This window comes from Patiria miniata, unplaced genomic scaffold, assembly GCF_015706575.1.
Source record: "Patiria miniata isolate m_02_andy unplaced genomic scaffold, ASM1570657v1 HiC_scaffold_4, whole genome shotgun sequence".
Lineage (NCBI taxonomy): Eukaryota > Metazoa > Echinodermata > Asteroidea > Valvatida > Asterinidae > Patiria > Patiria miniata.
Genome location: NW_024037071.1, coordinates 2,586,570 through 2,606,510, shown reverse-complemented (window position 1 = coordinate 2,606,510; position 19,941 = coordinate 2,586,570). Strand labels below are relative to the sequence as shown.

The following is a 19,941-nucleotide window of genomic DNA, read 5'->3' as shown; positions in this document are numbered from 1 at the left end:
GAAAAACAGGAACGAGAAGTTAAATTTCCAATTTGACATCTCAGTTACTCAAAATCAGACATTAATGTTTTGCGTAACAAAATTAAAATGACGTGAAATTATTTCATATATAGATCTAACGTTAGGCGAAGTAAAAAAAAAAACATGTTTAGCGTCCCCACTCGCTTCCTTTTTAGAGGCCGCCTCCTTTTTTTTTTTTTTTTTTTTTTTTAAATATGGTGCAATTGCGCAGAAGAGATGTTCGGTTCTGCATAGTTACATCATTTTGGTCTCATTTTCTGTTGCATCTTGCCCATAAGAAGCCAATATGTCATCTCCTGAGTCCAAGTGGCGGCCATTTTGAAAAAAGCTGGTAACCATCTTGAAAAATAGCCCGGCCGCGTTGTCTTGAAAAATGTGTCGGGCGGCCATTTTGAAAAAAAAAAAAAAAAAAAAGGGCCTCCTCCTTCCTTTTTGTCAAAAAGGCAGGACGCTAAACATGTTTTTTTTTTTATTTTGCCTTAAGTCTAACAATATTTTGTTTCCCAGTTTGTATAATTCTTAAATAGTTACAATATATGACAATAGAATCACCTTTATCCATCAAAAAAGGTACAATCCATAATCCATTCCACAGAAAATCAAGTACATTATTTTCTATTAAGTAATTTAATTTTTTTAACAAATGCTCTTGCTATTTTTACGGAAGTCAACAATTAATTGTTTGCATGCATCAGTTGTCAACAGAATGGTTCTCGGATTTACTTCCCTTTAAAAAAAATCATCCAGACAGAGCCATGAATCAGAAAGTACAGTTAAATCAGCTTCAACACAAAGTAGGATTTGATTAAAAACCTTGAAAATAAGAAAATATATATATTTTGGGAAACTTAAAAAAAAGTTCTCACTGAGATTTGAACCCACACCTTCAGCAATCAAAATGCACGGCATCATCCTATAAAGCTACCAAAGTACATGTACCTCAATTGCTTTTGGAATTTAAAGTCTCACTTTTGCAATGTTGCGCTGCAATTCTGTAACTATATAGCTATTGAAAAACACGTTACGGCTTCCGTAAAAATAGCCACCACATTTGAAAATGATTTCTAAATTAAAAAGTGGTTAATACAAATAAGCTGAATACATACCATCTTCACAGAACTTTAACACTCATAAAATGTGCTTAGCCATGCTGTGAATCTGTAGAGATGAAAATTTATAAGAAAAAAGAAGCGACAAATGAAATTCCTCAGCTTTTTTGAGTAAATTATGCAATATGTCAAAATACATCAATTTAAAAAAACAAAACCCACATTTTTATTGTAAATAATTTAATAATGTGTAAAAACGTTGGAAAAATGTGGGATTAGCCACCCGTGAACTGAAGAATGCTGTATTTGTGGATGGAATTGATTCAGTACTAGCCAGAAGAAAAAATGGTACACTGCCCTCACTCCAATTAAATTCATCTTCCAGTAGGCCAGTAGGTTGTTTCACAACATTAAATAGCCGGGTGAAAGTCACTTTCCCCATAAAAACTGCTTTTAATTATTTTGATTCCAATTACTTGGGGGTTGGAGAAAAATATAAAATCTACTTTTCATGAAATTATAATGAAGGCCAGGTTTTCAAATTGTAAGGCTCCAGTTGTTTCCATTTTGCAATACTGAGTTTCTGTTAATGTTATTTCTGAACATGTATTGATGTAAATGGGCAAACAAAAAGTGGCAAAGGTCTAAATTGGTCGGAATAAGGGTAAACAAATACACCAACAATAAACTTACATTAAATATGTATCTAGAGCAACGGTACTTTGCTGTGTTTTGCATCTGTTGAGATAAATATGAGGAGGAAAAAAATTGAGAAAAAATTAATGCCTCATCTAGTAGCGAATTCGGTTGGAGAAAATAAATGCATCTTTCACCCAAATAACCTGTTAAAATGGTTGGTTATAAGTTTTATTGGACATGGTGTGCCACAACGAAGCAAATGTGTTCATTAATCATAGATTTACGTGGACTTTCCATGCTTGTGAATAAAAAGCAAGTTGTTGGGAAAATTTGAAACAGGCACCAACTTGTAAAATGAAGAAAAGCAGCTCGAGGACTGAATGAATTTGATAGCCACAAAATTGGAATACTGCCCTCACTCGGCAGCTGGAATCATTTTCCAGTTGAGTCAAGGGCATGGATGTGCCCTGCTTTACTGCATGTACACGTGTACAAAATATGCATGTACTGTACATGTGGATTTTTGCAGACAACAAACTGTGCAAGTCATCTGCTGCCCTCAGTTGGTTGAAAAGATTTCCGACTGTGTACAAAATATATATTACAATGTACATAACATGTACATGTATGAACAGGACACACACTACACGCAATATTGCTAGTGTGGATTATGCATAGAAATACATGTAGTATGCTTCACTGCATTTCATTTTCATGGCATCTGTAAACAGCGTATTGTACACTAGTATCCTGTGTGTATAGTATGCATGAATATAGCGTACATGTACAAAGTGTACAATCTACCCAAAGCAGTGTACTGGTTCATTGCGCACTAGTGCAGTTAACCATTGCAGTATTATTGCATGCTGTTAATTCTAGGACTTGACAAGTGCTTTGATAAATGGAGATGGCTACGATTCCAAAATTGAACACTGAAAATAACACGGTAAATGTTTTTAGGTTGTGTACGACAACGATTAAGTCACTGAAATTATCAAAGGCTTATCATAATTGGTGCTTACACATTGGACTTTTAAATTTGTTTTGATATGATAGCCATTTCCAGTTTGATTTGAAATGGATGTATATAAATAAAATGGGTTACATTTTTTCCTTGTGGTGGCATTGCCACAAATACTCAATTTCAAAATGTGTGCTATATACGTATGAACGTGAAAAGTAAAACTCTGAAAAATTTGAGGTTTAAGGAATGATTTTCACGAGACCAAACCAGGAAACTGAGTTATCTAATAACCTGCTAAAGTGCAGGATGTGAAAGGAGTGAGATCCACTCATATAGTCTGAAACCCTACACTTGTGTTTCGTTAATTACACCACTTAAGCCACTGGTTAGATGAGGAGCCTTGTTTAAGAGTCTTGAACTCCGAACTGGAACCCAGTCGCACCCTTAACAATCAACCCATTGCGAAAGGTTCCCCACAAGTGCCCGCCCACACGCACTACAAAAATGGGCAACACTGGGTGTTGGGTGACTTCCGATGACAGGGAGTAGAAGTGAAACAGGAATGGGAACCTCATCAACCCGGCCCAACATTTGATCAGATGGGGGGTTGTGTGCCCACCCACACACCTTCAGAATGGGTACACTGGGTGTTGGGTGTCCCCATCTAGTGGCAAACAACAGGCCTAGGATTCAATATCAAGTTGAGACAGGTGTACTGTACTATGAGGACTTGAACAAAAAGGCAGTGGCTGTCATTATTCAGTTTTAACATTTGATCAGATGTTACAACTTCACCTATATTACGCCCACATACTGTGAGTGCAAACTGGGTATTAGGTTTGTGTCTCTGTTTCATTTCTCTTTCAGATTAATTCTAGGATCAACATAATAGTACACTACATATTGCCATTCTGTGATGTACACGTTAGTGAGCAAGTAAACTCGCTGGCACAGATTTGTTTGAAAAATATAAGCAAGTTGCATTGAAGTTGGTTTGAAATGTACTGTCCATGCTAATTTCCAGTTTAATACACACTCATAAAAATTCATGTGTTCAAAATGTTTTGGAGAAAAAGTCAGATATGCCAAGAGCACAGGCAGTTTAAATCTTTAAGAACACTTAAAAATATTTCTTTTGTTTAATCAGTATTTTTTCAAACTGGAATACAGTAGTTTGTCTCATTGTCTTTAGAAATGCAACATAAATGTTAAATTAAAGGCCTACCCCGAAATTCCCTCTCAGGATAGTTACAAATCTGCAAATTCAGTGAATGCACACTTTTCTAACACACTATTTCCTACTTGTGAAAGGTTTCTCCAACCATGAATCTCATGAACAAACAAGGACAGTGTTGCTTTAACAGAAAGCTGACAATGTTGTCTGACTACACCATGTCAACAGAGTATGACATCATAGCATTGACATGAATCCTTTTCCTCTTCGAAGACATACGCGTATGTGACATCATTCAGACCCGGAAATGTTACAAATGAATAGTGTACATGTACATCAACACTACACTGCAAAACACGTACTGCTCATACAGTTTCATGTATCAATTTAATCCATGTACAATGTAAACAGTGAAAGGTACATGTAGTATATTCATTCACTTGAATGAATTTCTGGCTTTCTCTGCCTGGAGGAACTTTTCCCCCAAAATTCTACTGTGCTGTAATTCAAGATCTACTCCAGCTTTAAGATGACCCGTGCCTGTACCAAAGATTTTATGTATCTCATCCAGCATACATGTCATTGTCAACTTGCTCGGGTGTTTAGTCCAAATTCAGGCCTGTTCCCTGATCATACATGTATGTAGACTGGGGAGGGGAAGGGGGTTCCTCTAAATCCCCAAATGGAACTATTTATATGCGAGCTCAGAGCGCAAAGCCAATAGTGTGTGGGGTCCGGGGCCCGCTCTCCGAAAAATTTGGATTCAAGATGCTCTGTGGTGCAATCTGAGGCATATCTTGCCTACTTTCCCCTGACTTTTTGAATCAAATTTGCTCGTGTTTACAACTTGAAGGCAAGATTTTTAGGGTTATGGGGTCGGGTCATCACTCATCAAAAGTAGATTGTTTTTTATTTTATTTTTTCTGAGCAGAACTCGTCGCAAAGCTGGGGTCCCCCCCCTCCCCAGCGTACGGGCCTGAAACTATTGCATGCAAGAAGCTTCTTAAATGATGAGGAAGCCTTCACTGTAGTGTTGTAGAAGTACCACAAAGTTGTATTCAGTATTAAATGCATAGCATGCTTATTTCAGTGTGTCCAGGTTTCAGGAAAATCAGGATGATAAAAGAAGTACAGGAGGTTAGGTTGGTGTAGTGGTACTTTCCCCCGCCTTCCACTGTAACTGACCCAGGTCCGAATCCCGCCTAGGCCAGAATGGGTTTCTTCATGGTCAGTCCCTACTTGATTCCATGGGGTTTCCCCGGAATGTCGTTCCGGGGTTTCCCTCCCACCATTAACAATCTAATTTCCTTCTTTATCCTCTACGAAGGGACTCCGCTGAAAATAAGTCATGGGCTTTCCCGTCTTGTTGCTAGACAATCATAAATAAATAGTGTTGGGGGGGGGGGAGAGGGGAGGAGGCCAGGAGGGGTTATACCCTAATGAGAGTATTAGAATCACTCAAGCATAACTGACAAAGAATGTTAAGCCTTCAACACTTTTGTCCCCAAACCTATTGAAAACAGTTTCTTTGGAAGCATTTATCTAAGTCAATACTTAAATGCCCAGAAATCCCCATTGATAGAGCTTTGTACCCAAACCTAGTATTGAAAACAGTTTCTTTGGAAGGGTTTATCTAAGTCAACGCTTCGATGCCCAGAAATCCCCATTGATACCTGTAAAACTTTGTCCCCAAACCTATTGAGAACAGTTTCTCTGGAAGCATTTATCCAAGTCAATACTTGGATGGCCAGAAATCCCCATCGATAGTTGCACAATTGACAATACTTGAAGGACTCTTCAAGGATACACGTCACTGATATGTTAATTCAGTTTCCCACTCTGGGTGTGTCCCATTGAATTAACTCTTCCAGACCAAAGCCTCTTTCACACTCAACTAGGAAAACCTTGATCTTTGTAGGTCATCTTGGAAAGCTGATAATTGTTGCTGATAATAATGTCCTGGAAAGTTTACTTAATTGTTGTGTCTGTATCTTGCCAGTGTTTTGGCAACCGCCAACAGATTTTTAATTTTAATTTTTGAGGTGGGGAGGTGGAGTTTTACTAGGAAATGTAACATGTGTTGCATGATAAATTACTTGAAATGTAAATAAAGGTGCCTCTGGCCTACCTTCAATTATGAATCAAAAATAATGTTTTTGTGGGTATGTAATTTTTTTTTTTGGCCAACTGTCACAAAACCTTTCACGCGGAGCAAAGGGTTCGCTTCCTAGCATCCAATCAGCATTCCTACGTCAAAGGTAGTTTTTACGCTCAATTTATCCAGCAGGGTCCTGATTCCCCTTACTGCACATGTTATTTTTGCATTTCTGCCCGTTTCTTTTCTGGACTCGACTTGAATTTTGCTGGTACTGGCAATAAGCATGCACGTCACTGGGATTTGTCATGAGACTGCAGCCGTTAATCCTGCATATAGACGCGCTCTCGTTGCTGACTCTCCGATAAACACAAAACAGCAATTTCAATGCCCACAGGGTAAAGGCATTATAGCAACCAGGATTGATTTGATGGGGTTAGTCATTGTAGTGGGCGTAATTAACGAGGTGAATCCTGTGGGTACTGGGTGTTTTTTTGCTTATTCCTTCTGAGAATCTGTCACTCTGGGGACTATTCACCCTTCTCTTGGGTATAATCCACCCAGTATATTTCATCAGAATGCTGCCCCCTCCCTCGCAGACAAACAGGAAAAGGGATTAAGGGTGCCCAAGGTACTGGGTGTTTTTCTGAGAATCGTTCCCCTCCATGCATTTTTTATCCCAGACTAGGTGTCAGTCGCCCATGTTTTTTCTATCAGATTACTCACTACTGGCCCCCTCCCTTAAGAAAAAAACAGGAAAGGGCTTATGGGTGTCCAAGGTTTAGGGGATAAATATTTTGAAGCAGGTGCTGTGAACCAGAAAAAATACTCCGGTCTTTGTAGTGACTGTTCTGTAATTGCTTTTCCAGCGATATTATGCTTCCGTTATAATTTCTGATATGAAAATACTTTTGGAGTTTCCAGGATACCATCAGATGAGTTGTATTTGTAAACAATCTTTTGCACACAGAAATACAAGTGACCCATAGACGAATATATGTTATCTGTATTAAAGTCATTAAAAGCACTTGAAACATTAAAGTCATTACCAGTTAACAGACCTACAAATTGTAACGAGAAAAACCTTGAGTCTAAGTGAAAAAAAAGGACAGGTACTTAATACCTTGTAAAATTTGCCCTAAAATGGTGTCGTTCAGAAGAACACAATAATTAAGGGGTTTTAAAAAAAAAATTGTGCCCACAAATGATCCTACAGATGTAGAAATTAAATAGTGCAATATTTTCAGTTCTGTAATGGGTAATCTCGCAATTATTGTTTGCTTTTAAAATACAAGAGGGGTATATCAGACTGGTTACACATGGGTGGTATTAAGACTGCTGTCCTGTTGTAAACAAATGTGTTTACGTTACGATGGGTACACTTCACAAAGGGGGAAGTGGGCACAGCAGGTGCATATTGAAACAGATGGCCTTTTAATAATCATATTTATGCTTATCCAGTGTCCTTTTGGATATTTTGGGTATTTGTGGACATTTAACGTGTTGGCGGGAGAGTTAAAGCCCTATATCTGAATACAGAAAAAGTACAATTTGTGTTCTATAAAATGATTGGTAATTCTCATATCAACATTTCAAATAAAATGTGTTTACATTACAGTGTACATTACACTAAATATCTATTTGTGAAATGCTACTAAAAACATCATATATTCTTGCACCCGAAGATTGGTATTGAAGCCTTTAATACAGTAACATTAGGGTTTAGGTTCAAATTAACACTAAATTACAATTCGTTTTTAATTCACAATTAGAATTTCCATTTACCTGGAAAAAAACACTCAGTATGCTGTGCGTAGCTGAATTAAATTTCGCTGTGCTGTTTTAATGCAGTATTCATAAGATAATGAAATTGGAAGCTCGACAACAACATGGGTTGATCATTGAGTTGCGTTAGATATGTGAATGGAGCTGTCTGGGAAATTCTTTTCAGAGATTCAGCGTATGGGGTAGTACTAGTAGACCTTTTGGGATTGTGCGGTGGCATGGAAGTGATGTGTGCCTTGTGATTTCTGTTGTCTGTGAATACTATGGCGACGGTGGTGTATGTTTTCCGCCAGCTGTATTACTCTGCTGTACATTTCATCACGACAAGCTTTTTGCCTCAAAGGCCAAATGAGAAATATGTTTCTTATTTAACTGAAAGAGGAGAAAAACTATAATTTTTTTTTTTTAAATCTTAACTGCTGAAACTAGTGTAGGAAGGAATGTTGACGTTGTCCATGTTATTTACAATACCCGTAGGAAAGCTCAGTGGAATATTGAAGATGTCCGGCTTTTGCTGAAAGACTTAAATACTGACAATAGCTTCTCAAATTAATAAAATTGTTAATATTTTGGGAGGTATTTATTTGCAAAGTCAACCAAAATACAACAACGCATTGACACGAATTGTAAGGACCAATCAATGTACATGTTAACTGAAGGGATGAGATGGTGCCAAGTCAACACTCAAAAAGCACAACATTGAAAGTGTGTAGAAGTCGGCTTGTTGCACTTTTAGTCCAAGTTTATTTAAGAAGCGGCTTAAGAAACAGGTACACAAATGTACTTCATGTGTCATTCTGGATCATAACTACTTCTGATTTCTCATCATTGAGAAACACTGTGTTTACTTGACTAACATATTTGCAATAAGTTTTACCCAACAAAACTAAAAATCTGTTCTTGTGGGTGAACCTTTGTTTTTCACACACATGGATTTTGTTCAATCCGGTCAATTGTCTTGCCAGTCATACATGTGTATCTCTGAATTCTTATAGTTATACTGAAAAAAAAAATCACTTGTGAGTGTCATACACAACATATGAAACTGTAAGTTTGTTGTGCCATGAATTTTAATCTCCAAAGATATGCTTGGCTAAGATAGGATGAACGTTGTTTTCAAAAACAGGAAGTTCCAATTCAGTAATTGTGAAATAGTGTCTGAAGTGTAATCATGCGTGGACAGGACAGCCACAAGTGTTGCTGGTTAATAGTCAATTCTGTGATAGGAAAGTGGCACACCCATAATAAATAGATCGTAATTTCGAGTTTGGGCTCTATTTGTGAAGTGCTTCAGTTAGATTGCGTAATATGTTTGAGAACAAAATACTAAGGCTGTACAAATGTGCATCTGTTGCCGAATCCATGGCAAGATAGATATCTATAGATAGCAGCAATCAATTTATTAAGTAAATTAACAATTCCATTGATAGTAGCAGTCAGTTGTATAATAAAAAATAGCACCAAGAATCCAGAAATAACTCCAGATGTAAAAATAATACCGCAGACTCAAAACAGGTGTTAATTAATTTTTAAATATTAACTCCGTATTACGTCAAAGTAGATCCATTGTTAAAAAACAGGGAAATGGACGGGATCGAGAAACGACTTTCTGCCGTTAATTCCAAAGTCCGTCCATATTTAGATATTTATTTCCTATAGGCATATATTTATTTTGGGCCCGTTTGCTTTAAAATAGTTGCATTGGGGGCCATTTATCCAGATGGATTCAAAGCCTATTTTTGTTGTCTTTTTTGGCTGATCCGTGCTTTCATTTCTATATCTGTATATCGATAGCCTGCTGTGTAATGTAGAAGACCTGGGGTCTGCGGCGTATTACGTCGATGCAACCATTCTTTACAAACATGACGAAATAGGCATCTGGGTGCTGAGATGTAGCCAACAATGGTGCTGTAATATAGAACTACAGGGCCAGCCCTTTGTATATGGTAGTGTGTGTATGAGTGAGAGAGATGCTGTTATCTTGTCCGAGGAGCTATTTTTGTCGGGCACTAAAATGAGTAGGCACTGGTCTGTGTGTGTGTGTGTGTGTGTGCTTGTGCTATTCATAGGCTCTACTGCAGAGCGCAGTGTTTTCATTCCTATGGGCATACCGCAGCTAATATCTGTTGCATGTATTCATCGGTGAATATCAAATCAGGGAACGATGACGTTTATGGCACTCGTGGTCCCAAGGAATATCATCTTCTGTGGAATTGCCTTGTTTATTTTAATTCGTTCTTGCTCTCAAAAATAAGCTATTTTTGTCCTAAGTACTGGGAATTTGTCTGGTTGATATTCAAGTATTGGGAGAAATTCTTTTGTCGTTGCATTTCCTTTAAATGTTTGTCTTTATTAGAAAAACTACCGATAAACACCATACTTAATTCTTGGCAAACCATTCATAAGCTGACATTTTATCTAAAGGGTATCTGCTTGAACTCTTGTTTTCACTTGGAAAGTGCTTTACCAATATTCCAATAATCACACCAAAAAGGCTGAAACAATAATATGTGTTGGAAATTCACAAGCATTATCACAATTGACGGAAATCAACCATCTAAGACAATAATTTCATTATATGAGTATTGCATATCTACAAGCAGTGATGTCATGTTAAGGTTTTGCCTACTTTATTTCTGATCATAGTTGAGAAATTCTTGAACAGCATAATTGTTGGATACAAGCAGCCCATCAAACTGCATTGTATTTTGTTGAAATAAGCAGAAAATAACAAAAATACCTTATTATTTACATGCTTAATGATTGCTCACATAAATAGTCTTCCTTGTTAAAAAAGAAAATACGTACACACGTATTTATTTTAAACTTTGTGTCCACTTTTAAAACTCTTGGTAAAATCACTGTGTATCTAAAACAATGAAAATAGAGTTCAGACACAATCTTCCTGATTAAAAATAATTTATTCTTAATATAGCGTTTTGCATTAAAATCTCAAAACACTTTACAAGACAACAAAATGATAATAAACTGCATTCAGTTACATTTTCTTAATTCTGTTTCATGTGAGATTCATTTGTTACTTTCAACTTGGATACAAAACATTCCAGTGTATCCAATGAATGCACTCATAAATACATGTACATGTACTTCACGATTCTTCCAATGGCGGGCAACCTCACGTTAGTAATAGTTTTCTAATAAATACAATATTTTCATCTCAGTTTAAATACTGAGCACAAAAACTAGAAGCAATATTTCTTCTTACCCTCGACGTCTTTCCTCCAAAAAAAATGTGGCTGTTAAGTCCCATAATTAAACAGAATGTAGGGAAAACAATTCCCAACTTGTCGAAAAGATATATCGTTTTTCGGCACTTTTCCCTTCGTTCCGGCAACCTTGGAATTTCTAAAGAATCCTACGAGTTCAATGGAAGTTACCAGGCGCGAACGGGCCTAGCGATCCCCCATTGAACCCCGTGTGTTTGGGTCTGTTTTGAATTCCTTGAATGGTTGCTAGGGCCACGCTGGGCCAGGAATGTGAGAAAGTAGGTCGCAGTGCGGAACCGCCGACCGCAAAACTATTTAGCGGCATGCCCTGATGTGGTTTTGGAATTTCAAGGGCATGTTTGTGTTTGTTTGGATTGGACAAATTGATTAGGCAATTCGGCAAATGTTACTTGAGGACAACTTTTTGTGGTTTTTGAGTCATTTACATATAACGGTAAAGGGTTTTCCCTTTAGTTGACTGCGTAGATCACGGATACGGAATTTGCGAGGCCAGTGACCACTGTACCATTTGTCGCTCGTTTTCAATAAATACATTATTCTAAGACTGTGGTTCATTTGTTTAGTTTAATAAGAGTTTCAAAGGTATTCCGCGTAAAATATCCTCACTTCCGTTTGGAGTTGTAGTGTATCGTCCATATCAAAGTTAAATGCTTGCAGCATGTTCGAATTCTTCCCCCCCCCCCCAATTTTTCAATCAAATCAATGTCTTGTAGATAACTGCTAATTATTCACAATCTCTGTATCATGACCAAGAGCATACGTTTGAGAATATATATTGCGCTACCAATCTTTATCATTAATGTAAATGAGCGAGAGAAAAAAAAACCCAAATAATTAAGCCTACCCAAAGATGAGTATATATGCGTCATACTCGAGCACAAAGTTTTATAGCCATGATAGCTCCTTGATGTAAAGAACCACCCAAAATTGTCGATCCAAAGCGACAAGAATTCCCATTTGGTGTATACAATCCACTAAATAAGCTCCAGACTTCAATATCGTTAACCAACAATTTCACCACCTCAAGGTCAAACTTACTGCTCGTTAAATTGACGCTACAGGGAAACCCATACCTAAAAATTTACGCACATGTATGGTTGTAAGTGTACGCGTATACGTACATGCACAATGTATAGTAGTTTACTTGGTATTCAGTGCACAGTGTACGTGACATGTCAAAGTCCTCTGCATAAATTACCATCTGGGGGAAGTCAGCTAATATGTAGTTTCATGCGGACAGAAACAGGGAAGTTCCGAGTCAAATTGCAGGTTAAGGTTTCGGCCTCCAAATCCCAGGAAGCTACAGACGTAACTGTCATTAAATTCACGGTATCATACGCATTATGGCAAGGGAAACTCGAACTGTCTAGAACCAGAAAGTTCGTGTGCTTGCGGTACTGTGTTTCAACGGAACGTGCTGAGCTTCCGTCAGACATTTTGTGGTTTTGGTTTACCTCAAAATTGTTTGGTAATACAGAGGTTTAACGATCTGGTGGACAAAGTGGTGGTGCAAAGGGGATCAACGAATTACCATAGGGCTTTATAGCTCCATGCTACAACAGACCATATTAAGATATCATCAACACACAGCAATGGATTCAAATCGTCATTTATAATTATATTTCAGTGTGGTAGTTGGTACTATTATACTCCTGTGCAACGAATTGCCTTGTGCTGTTTCGCAATATTACATAATTTGTGGAGAACCAGATCGGGATATACATGTACATGTACTTGAATTTAGAAATTGGTTGCAAAACAATATGCTCGTGCACATATGAACATGTACATCTGCACATAATGTACATGTACATGTACATGTACAAGGTCTAGGGCAGCATAACTATGCACAGAACTATATTATGTACACTGAGTTAACCGGGAGGGGAAGTCACGTATTAAACTGGTAGAGGTCGTGACGCATACCATTCGCTGCTACAACAGGGATTTCCTTAGCTCCTGCACAAACTCATGACTCACTTAGCAATAGTCCTGGAGACCACAATTTACCGCTAAATATTATGCACTAGATTATTCACAAGGCAGGCTTTTCTAATTTGACTACGATCAGTGTTCTCGGAAAATCGAGAATACGAATGGAAATTGAGCTAAAGATAGTTCCTATTTTATAAGATAGTATGAATGGGCATATTTTGTTTTAATCTTTGTTGAATATCTAAGCTGTTTATTAAAAGTGAATATGCATTTTGGGAAAGTGTGAATGACCTTACATTGTTAGCGTAATTTTATCGATGATGGGAGTTGTTCTGGACCTAGATTTAGATGATAGGATTTTTTTGTATAAGCTAAGATAAATGGCATTGGTCATGTTGGTTTGGGAAAAAATGCCCGACCATTATGCACATAAAATATTCCAGACACATCTACATACCAGGCCTAGACGCTACAAAATAGTTGATCATGCATAGCTACTATTAGCTAACGGTTGATAGATTTGGTTTAAGCAGTTCTAGCTGGTAATATTTCACATGCATTACTATATGGCGCAACGAAATATAAACATTCACGTTGTGCATGCACACTATTGATAACGACAGCTTACCGCACCGGTCTGGATCCTGCCGACCGACAAAAGCGCCGAATGCTGGGCTTATCACAGAAGCATTGCAGTCTCGAAAACAGGTCCAGGAATATCAGTCAGGGGAGACCAAAAGATTATAGGTCATGAAAATTGTGTTTCTCTGGTTACAGGAAGACCCTGGCAAATATTGTGGCCGTATACTGAAAACAACGATCACAATATTGTACAGCGCTTACAGAAAAGGCGAGTTATTTTACCGGGAATTGAATACACTTAGCATAATGGAGGTTAATGCGAATACCCGCTTGAACCCTTACTATCAACGTTGGCATTGTTTACTATTCAGTTGTGCACAGCGATTCTTGGGAACGAAGCCCGGTCGGACCGGTTCGTTAATCTTCGGTTTGTTTATCCAGGCGTGGCATATGCAGTGACGTTTGCAATATCATGCAAATTAGTCGGAAGTAATAAAGAGCTCGGCTCCCTCTGACGAAAGGAACATGACCATATTTAGGAATTGCCGGACGGGCCGAAGTGCCGATCGAGCTGTTTCGACGGTCGAAACCATTAGACTTCGGATTGTAGGGGTGGTAGGAAGTTCATGTTGGTAATTGAACGTCTGTGTAAATAGTGTGAATAGAAATTAGGAATCTCGGAGTACTGAAAATTAACTAAAAGATATTCTTTTTACATTTTTTACCTTCTAAAGATAAAAACTAATTACAATTACTCAATAAGAATGGTGCTACGTACTAGCAGGTCTCTTCATTATAATCAACGAACCCACAACCTTGCCCGAAAGCACACAGCGAGTCTCCATAGCGACGACCTGAATGGCTGACGTCAATCGCCATTCTCTTGTCGTCATTGTATAGCTAGCTGCCACGTGACCTCCCAAATTTGGTGTGGCAAGGCATGAATGAAAAAATGAATAAATATACCGAGCAAGTCGAGGCGTAATCATTCCACACTTCGGCACTTCTCGATCAACATCGGAAATAGTCGTGCAAGCTTTTGGAGTTGCTTAATATTTTCCGAGGTTTATGAGTTCTACATACCCTGTGCGGTTGATTTTTCGACGCCTTGTGTTCGTCGTGTACTTGTGATAACTGCAGGACCGTATGAGCAAGAAACAACAAAAATCCGGCGAAATGCGAATGGATTTGGACACCCTTTCCCAGGCTGCGCTGAGTCAATTTGACACGAGTTACTTCAACCAGTCGTTCTCTGGATCAAAACCATTCCCAGCTGTCTCAGAAGAACTCGCCAGGGCACTCACCAACTCCATGGCAGTGTCCAACACTGACCTGTTCATCGATTGCGAACAAGGGGATCTGCCAAACTTTGCAGGTGTGTACTTCTCTTAAAATAATTTTATTGCAATTGCTAATTAGTTCATTGATCAATTAAATTTGTTAGCGAGTTTTCGTGGTCGCTTATCCCTATAGCTTATGGTTTTATTTTGATGCGTGCTTGCAGCGTTATTGTTATTATTTACATAGAAAATATTGTGAATATTATAGTCCAAAATTTAATTAGGTAATTTGCTATCGGGCTTGGTGAAGGCACTTATTTATTTTGCTGTTTATTATTTTATTTTTCACTCGTCTCATCGGCATGATTTTTTTGGCAGTAACTTTTGCTCGCGCATTTCCTACAACTTTGAATTTAAAATTTTAGCATTAATTTGTTTGATCACATGTCTGGGTATTATAAATAAACGTGGGTGGACACTTGGTCTTCATTTTTGTGTTTAAAATTATCAAGCCATGTGGGCGAAAGCAGCACATGTCCGCACCACCAGCACCCACTCACCCGATCGGATCTTTGTCAAACCTCAGTACCGTCAAACGCTGCACAGCTCTCCACGACTTCACTCCCGCACACTCGGTCCAATGCAAACAGCCGCGGACTTTCCCAAGTGCACGTTGTACGGACAGCCGATACCCTATTAATACACTGGCTCTATGCCCTTAGCCTGTACATGGCATGTGTATAATATGACACTGAATATCACACACGGTACTGAAAATCTGTTTATGCCGTTTTGATGTTTTTTTGTGTGCATCGTATCGTCACAAGTGACCTGCTCGCTGATGCGCTTTTTGTATTCCATTGTGCGGTCAGTGGGTTCTACTTCCGGATATGACAGTCGGATGCTGTTGCCTGTCAAATAATATGCAGTTGTATTAATTATTTTTTTTAGATTGAAAGTGAGATCTTGCATTCCTTTTTATTCGTGAAAGAAATTTTTGTTTGTTCACCGTGTATGGTGTGAATTCGACAAAATACTTATGAGTTTTGTCTCTCGTTTGTTTTTCCTTCAGGCAACATGGAAGATTTCGAATACAAACACACGGTCACCGACCCAAGTTTTGAGCATGATCACAACATGAACACCCGGAGCGACGCGATGCCTCTGTGCTACCACGGCACCATCACAACCACGGCACCGCAGATGTCGCCAGATCCTGACAGTCCTGACGGGTCTCCCAACTCGGGCTCTTGGTGGGCAACCACGGACCAAGGGATGCTTACTCCAACAGTCATCGGCAGCATAGTCAGCAGGTCCAACACGCTCATCAACGAGGCAGTACCCAGCGGTAGCCAGTCTTCAGAAACCCAACGCCTGAGCAGAGAGGAGTCTTACACCCCTACCAGCTCGTCCAGCTACGATGTGATCTGCACGGAACCTCTGCCAATGTCATCTCCCGACTTGGCCACCGAAACGGAACAACTACCCCCGTATTCGTGCGCCTACACACAGGCCGCTGGACTGTCCTCGTTCGACACGCTGGTGGACACGCTCAGCAGTGCCGCCTGCGCTGCCGAAACACCGGTATCACAACCATCCGGCACATTCGCCGAGCAGTGCATCAAGATCGATGGGGTCCTCAAGTACACCTGGCCTGCCTCTTTGGATTCAAGCTCGGCCTTTGGGCGACCAGTTCAGCAGCTGCCACAGCATGTTGCAGTCACACAACACGCTCCCGTACACCAGCATCCTCACCCCATGAAAATGTCACCATCGTCATCTCGCTCTCAAACCTCACCCGTACCCCAGGCTGTTCCCTGTCGGACTCACACGCACCAACTCGGTGAAGGTATGTTGCTGCAAGTCTCCAATCCAGTGGACATCTTGAACCAACCCTACCCATCATCTCTCCCGACCTCCACCACAGGCAAAGCCCCCAAACCCCGAAAGTACGTGAATCGTCCGGGTAAGACCCCACCACACGAGCGACCGTACGCTTGCCCTGCTGACAACTGCGACCGGCGGTTCTCTCGCAGCGACGAGCTCACCCGTCACATTCGCATCCACACGGGACAGAAACCATTCCAATGTCGGATCTGCCTCAGGAACTTTAGCCGCAGCGACCACTTGACAACCCATATCCGTACCCACACCGGCGAGAAACCGTATTCCTGTGAAACCTGTGGCCGTAAGTTCGCCCGCAGTGACGAGAGAAAGAGGCACTGCAAGATCCATCTTCGGCAAAAGGTCAAAAAGGAGTCAGAGCAGATGAAAGGAGCCAGTTCATGCAGTTACCAGTTACCTCATACATCCTCCTCCTCCTCCTCCCCAACGCCCTCCTGTTCATTACCAGCAAGCACGATAACTACCAGTGCATCGTAGAGACATTCAAAACAATCTAAGCACCTGCTCAAAAACTTTGTAAAACTCTTTTTAACTTCCAATATCCAATTGCAAACAGAGATGAAAATCTGCAGTATTTAAACTACAGTTTTAAGGTAAACTGGTTTATTCTTTGTATTCACCTGAATATTCTCACACAAAAAATACAAAGTTTCCCTCTTTCGGTGGTTGATAGCAACCTGAAACTGAACTATCTTTGTATTTTAATGACAGTTTTATGTGTTAGAAAACGCATTTGCAAATGCGCAATATTATGAATGTGTACAAAAAATTGTGTACAAAATTTAAACTCGCAGCACACTTTCTCGGGACCAACTTGCTGATAGTAGAAACTAGCACTTATAATGCTCAATTGTTGATGCAAAGTGATTTCATGTTCCTTCTCATTTTTTCGCTCTCAAACACTAAACCTTTTCCTTTCTGGTGTATTTCTCGTCAAACTGTAGTATTTAGCATCTTAATGATTAAATCAAGCGCTTTGGGGATGTTCACGGCTTTTAAGTGGTCAAAAGTAATAATGTCATGTATTTTCAAAATGGGTTAAAAGTTTTCTTTGATTTGAGCACTGAAAATCACATTCCTCGCGGCAAAATCATTTTAGCAATGCACTCGTACAAAGCACAGATCCTATAGCACTAATGGTAGTGATGTAATAATCTTATTACTTGATTACACAAACCTTAATTTTAGCGTTGAGTGTGCACTATGAAAGACTCGTATTCGAATCATTTTGCGATTCCTCCTTCGCTTTTGCATGTACACCTTTTTATTTAAGAGCAAAGGAATGATACAAGAAACTCTTGCCAGCAAGGAATGTTCGAAGACCTAATACAGAATTGTAATGTAATGCCGCCATTTTGTGGTTAATTTCAATTTAAAAAGCCCGTCTGCAGCAGGATTGCTCGATGGTCATAATAATCCATAAAGTGGGAGCAGGTCTCCATGTTGGGTGACCTAACATGCAATTACAACCAAATAGTAAGAGTAAAAGGTTCAGATACTTAAATTGCTTTCGTTTGTACGTTTGTAAACAGAAAGAAGCAGCCTGCAGGTTCGGGTTTTATTACTTTTTTCATCCAACTATTTTGCATTTTCGTTTGATATGCCACCAGTAAAAAACCACTCCCACTCCCGCGATGGAAAGCCTTTATCACCGCTGTAATTAAAGTTTCATTTAATTTCTGTATCTAAAAAGGAAAAAATACCTGAAGAAATAAAAAAAAATGCTATATGCTGATTATTTTGCTCTAAGATTTGTGGTAACGCAACTTATTTTTGATGTTTTTGATTTTTCGATGTCCAGTTATATAGAAATGCTGCAATAATGGGTGCGCTGTATAAACATTATGTCGTAGGTGTGTGTGTTGTGTATATCATTGGCGTTTGATGAACCTGTCTTCAAGCGTCGACAGGCAGCCATCGCTCTTTGGGGGATGTGCGATTTAAAAAAGAAAAAAATACACAACAAAAATGTGCCTTGTGGTGGTGTATTTAGAAGTAAATCGGAGGCAAACATGGCCTGATGAAACGGAAGAATCAAGGTCCCTTAGAAGTGTGGGAACAGTTGATTTGGCTGGTTCGTCGGATCTGGAATTGCGCTGATACACAGCCTTCTTTTCGAAGAAGGCCAATTATTCCTAAATCGCTGAACCATGTCAGAGATATTAACCTGTACATTTCAACATATAAACACACTTGCTGTTCTTTAAAGAAATTCTTTGTTTATGACGTAACAAGTGTAAAAAATACGATGTAAATGATACTTATGTAAATGATGTTGTACTATATACTGAAACAAGATTAAACAAAATTAAATGTTACGGGGAAAGAATAAATATTTTTGTCACCCTGAATGTCACAAGAATGTGTCGAATTTCGTCTCATTTGATTCAAATCTCATAAACATTTGCTTCAACATAATACCTAGAATTCTTTGTACAAAAATAGCCCAATAAATTTTATTTTCCCCCATAGGAAGATCTACCAACAACCCTTGAAATTTACAGATTTAAATTACTCTCTTTTTTTAACAAGAAACCCATGCATTTTATTTAAGTGATATGTGAATTTGCCGTCTGTGAAATAATAAATGAAACATAAACGACAATGTAAACTGCAAAGTTCGGGGGAGGGGGGGGGGATTGGAAGATTCATTCAAACAGAATGGCAGAATTAGAATAAATTGTTGTGGCGCAGACGTGTTCTCATGACACTTTTCCATGGAATGGAATAGATAAAGTTCAATTAGAAAGTTCTAGACGATCTTGTATTTGGATCTTGAGTGAGTTATGGTACCGTTTGCGTTCGTTCCATTGTTACCATACATATCACGTGAATCACTGATGTGATTATAGATGCTTAAAACTACTGCATGTTGTTGTTGTCCAACACGCATATGCATACGAATCGCCCGAATTCTTCACAATATCGATAATTCCTTGCGGGTCATACAGAGCAACACTCAAAGTGGGCAGAGAGTATGAATCATCAGCCAAAGAACGGTAAGTATTTCAGCACCAACTTAAAATGATAACACTAAAATGAATAGAATTTATATGCGTAAGCCACTATACCTCCCCCCCCCCCCATCAAAACAAGTGTAGTCAAAGTGCCCAGTAATTTGGCTGAGGGGGCGTGACATTTGTGGGAGTAAAGGGCGTATCGTTGGTTGCTCTTACGAGATGCAAACCAATGGGGAATCCTGCAGTATTGTTCATTAAATATTGTTTAATGTATTAAGAGAATCGGTGCTCACATGGATCTCTA

At 39.1% G+C, this 19,941-nt stretch overlaps 1 protein-coding gene and 1 long non-coding RNA gene across 2 annotated transcripts; one reads left to right on the top strand and one right to left on the bottom strand.

The window, feature by feature from the left end:
* Positions 1-506: 506 nt before the first annotated feature.
* On the bottom strand, positions 507-13,920 carry LOC119739667. Its single transcript, XR_005272611.1, has 3 exons — positions 13,539-13,920; positions 1,764-1,808; positions 507-1,179 (listed from the first exon to the last, which is right to left on the bottom strand). It is a non-coding gene; the product is annotated as an uncharacterized LOC119739667 (long non-coding RNA).
* A 541-nt stretch (positions 13,921-14,461) lies between these two features.
* LOC119739664 (early growth response protein 1-B-like) lies at positions 14,462-18,439 on the top strand. The gene is made up of 2 exons (XM_038214677.1): positions 14,462-14,867; positions 15,845-18,439. Exons 1-2 carry the CDS (start codon positions 14,639-14,641, stop codon positions 17,152-17,154), a joined length of 1,539 nt encoding a protein of 512 aa, XP_038070605.1. The 5' UTR covers positions 14,462-14,638; the 3' UTR covers positions 17,155-18,439.
* Positions 18,440-19,941: the final 1,502 nt, after the last annotated feature.

Bases quoted from the DNA above. Each gene is read 5' to 3' on its own strand.
- LOC119739664 (XM_038214677.1), top strand. From the start codon at position 14,639: ATGAGCAAGAAACAACAAAAATCCGGCGAAATGCGAATGGATTTGGAC. The intron at 14,868-15,844 runs GTGTGTACTTCT...TTTTTCCTTCAG, and splicing joins GGATCTGCCAAACTTTGCAG to GCAACATGGAAGATTTCGAA.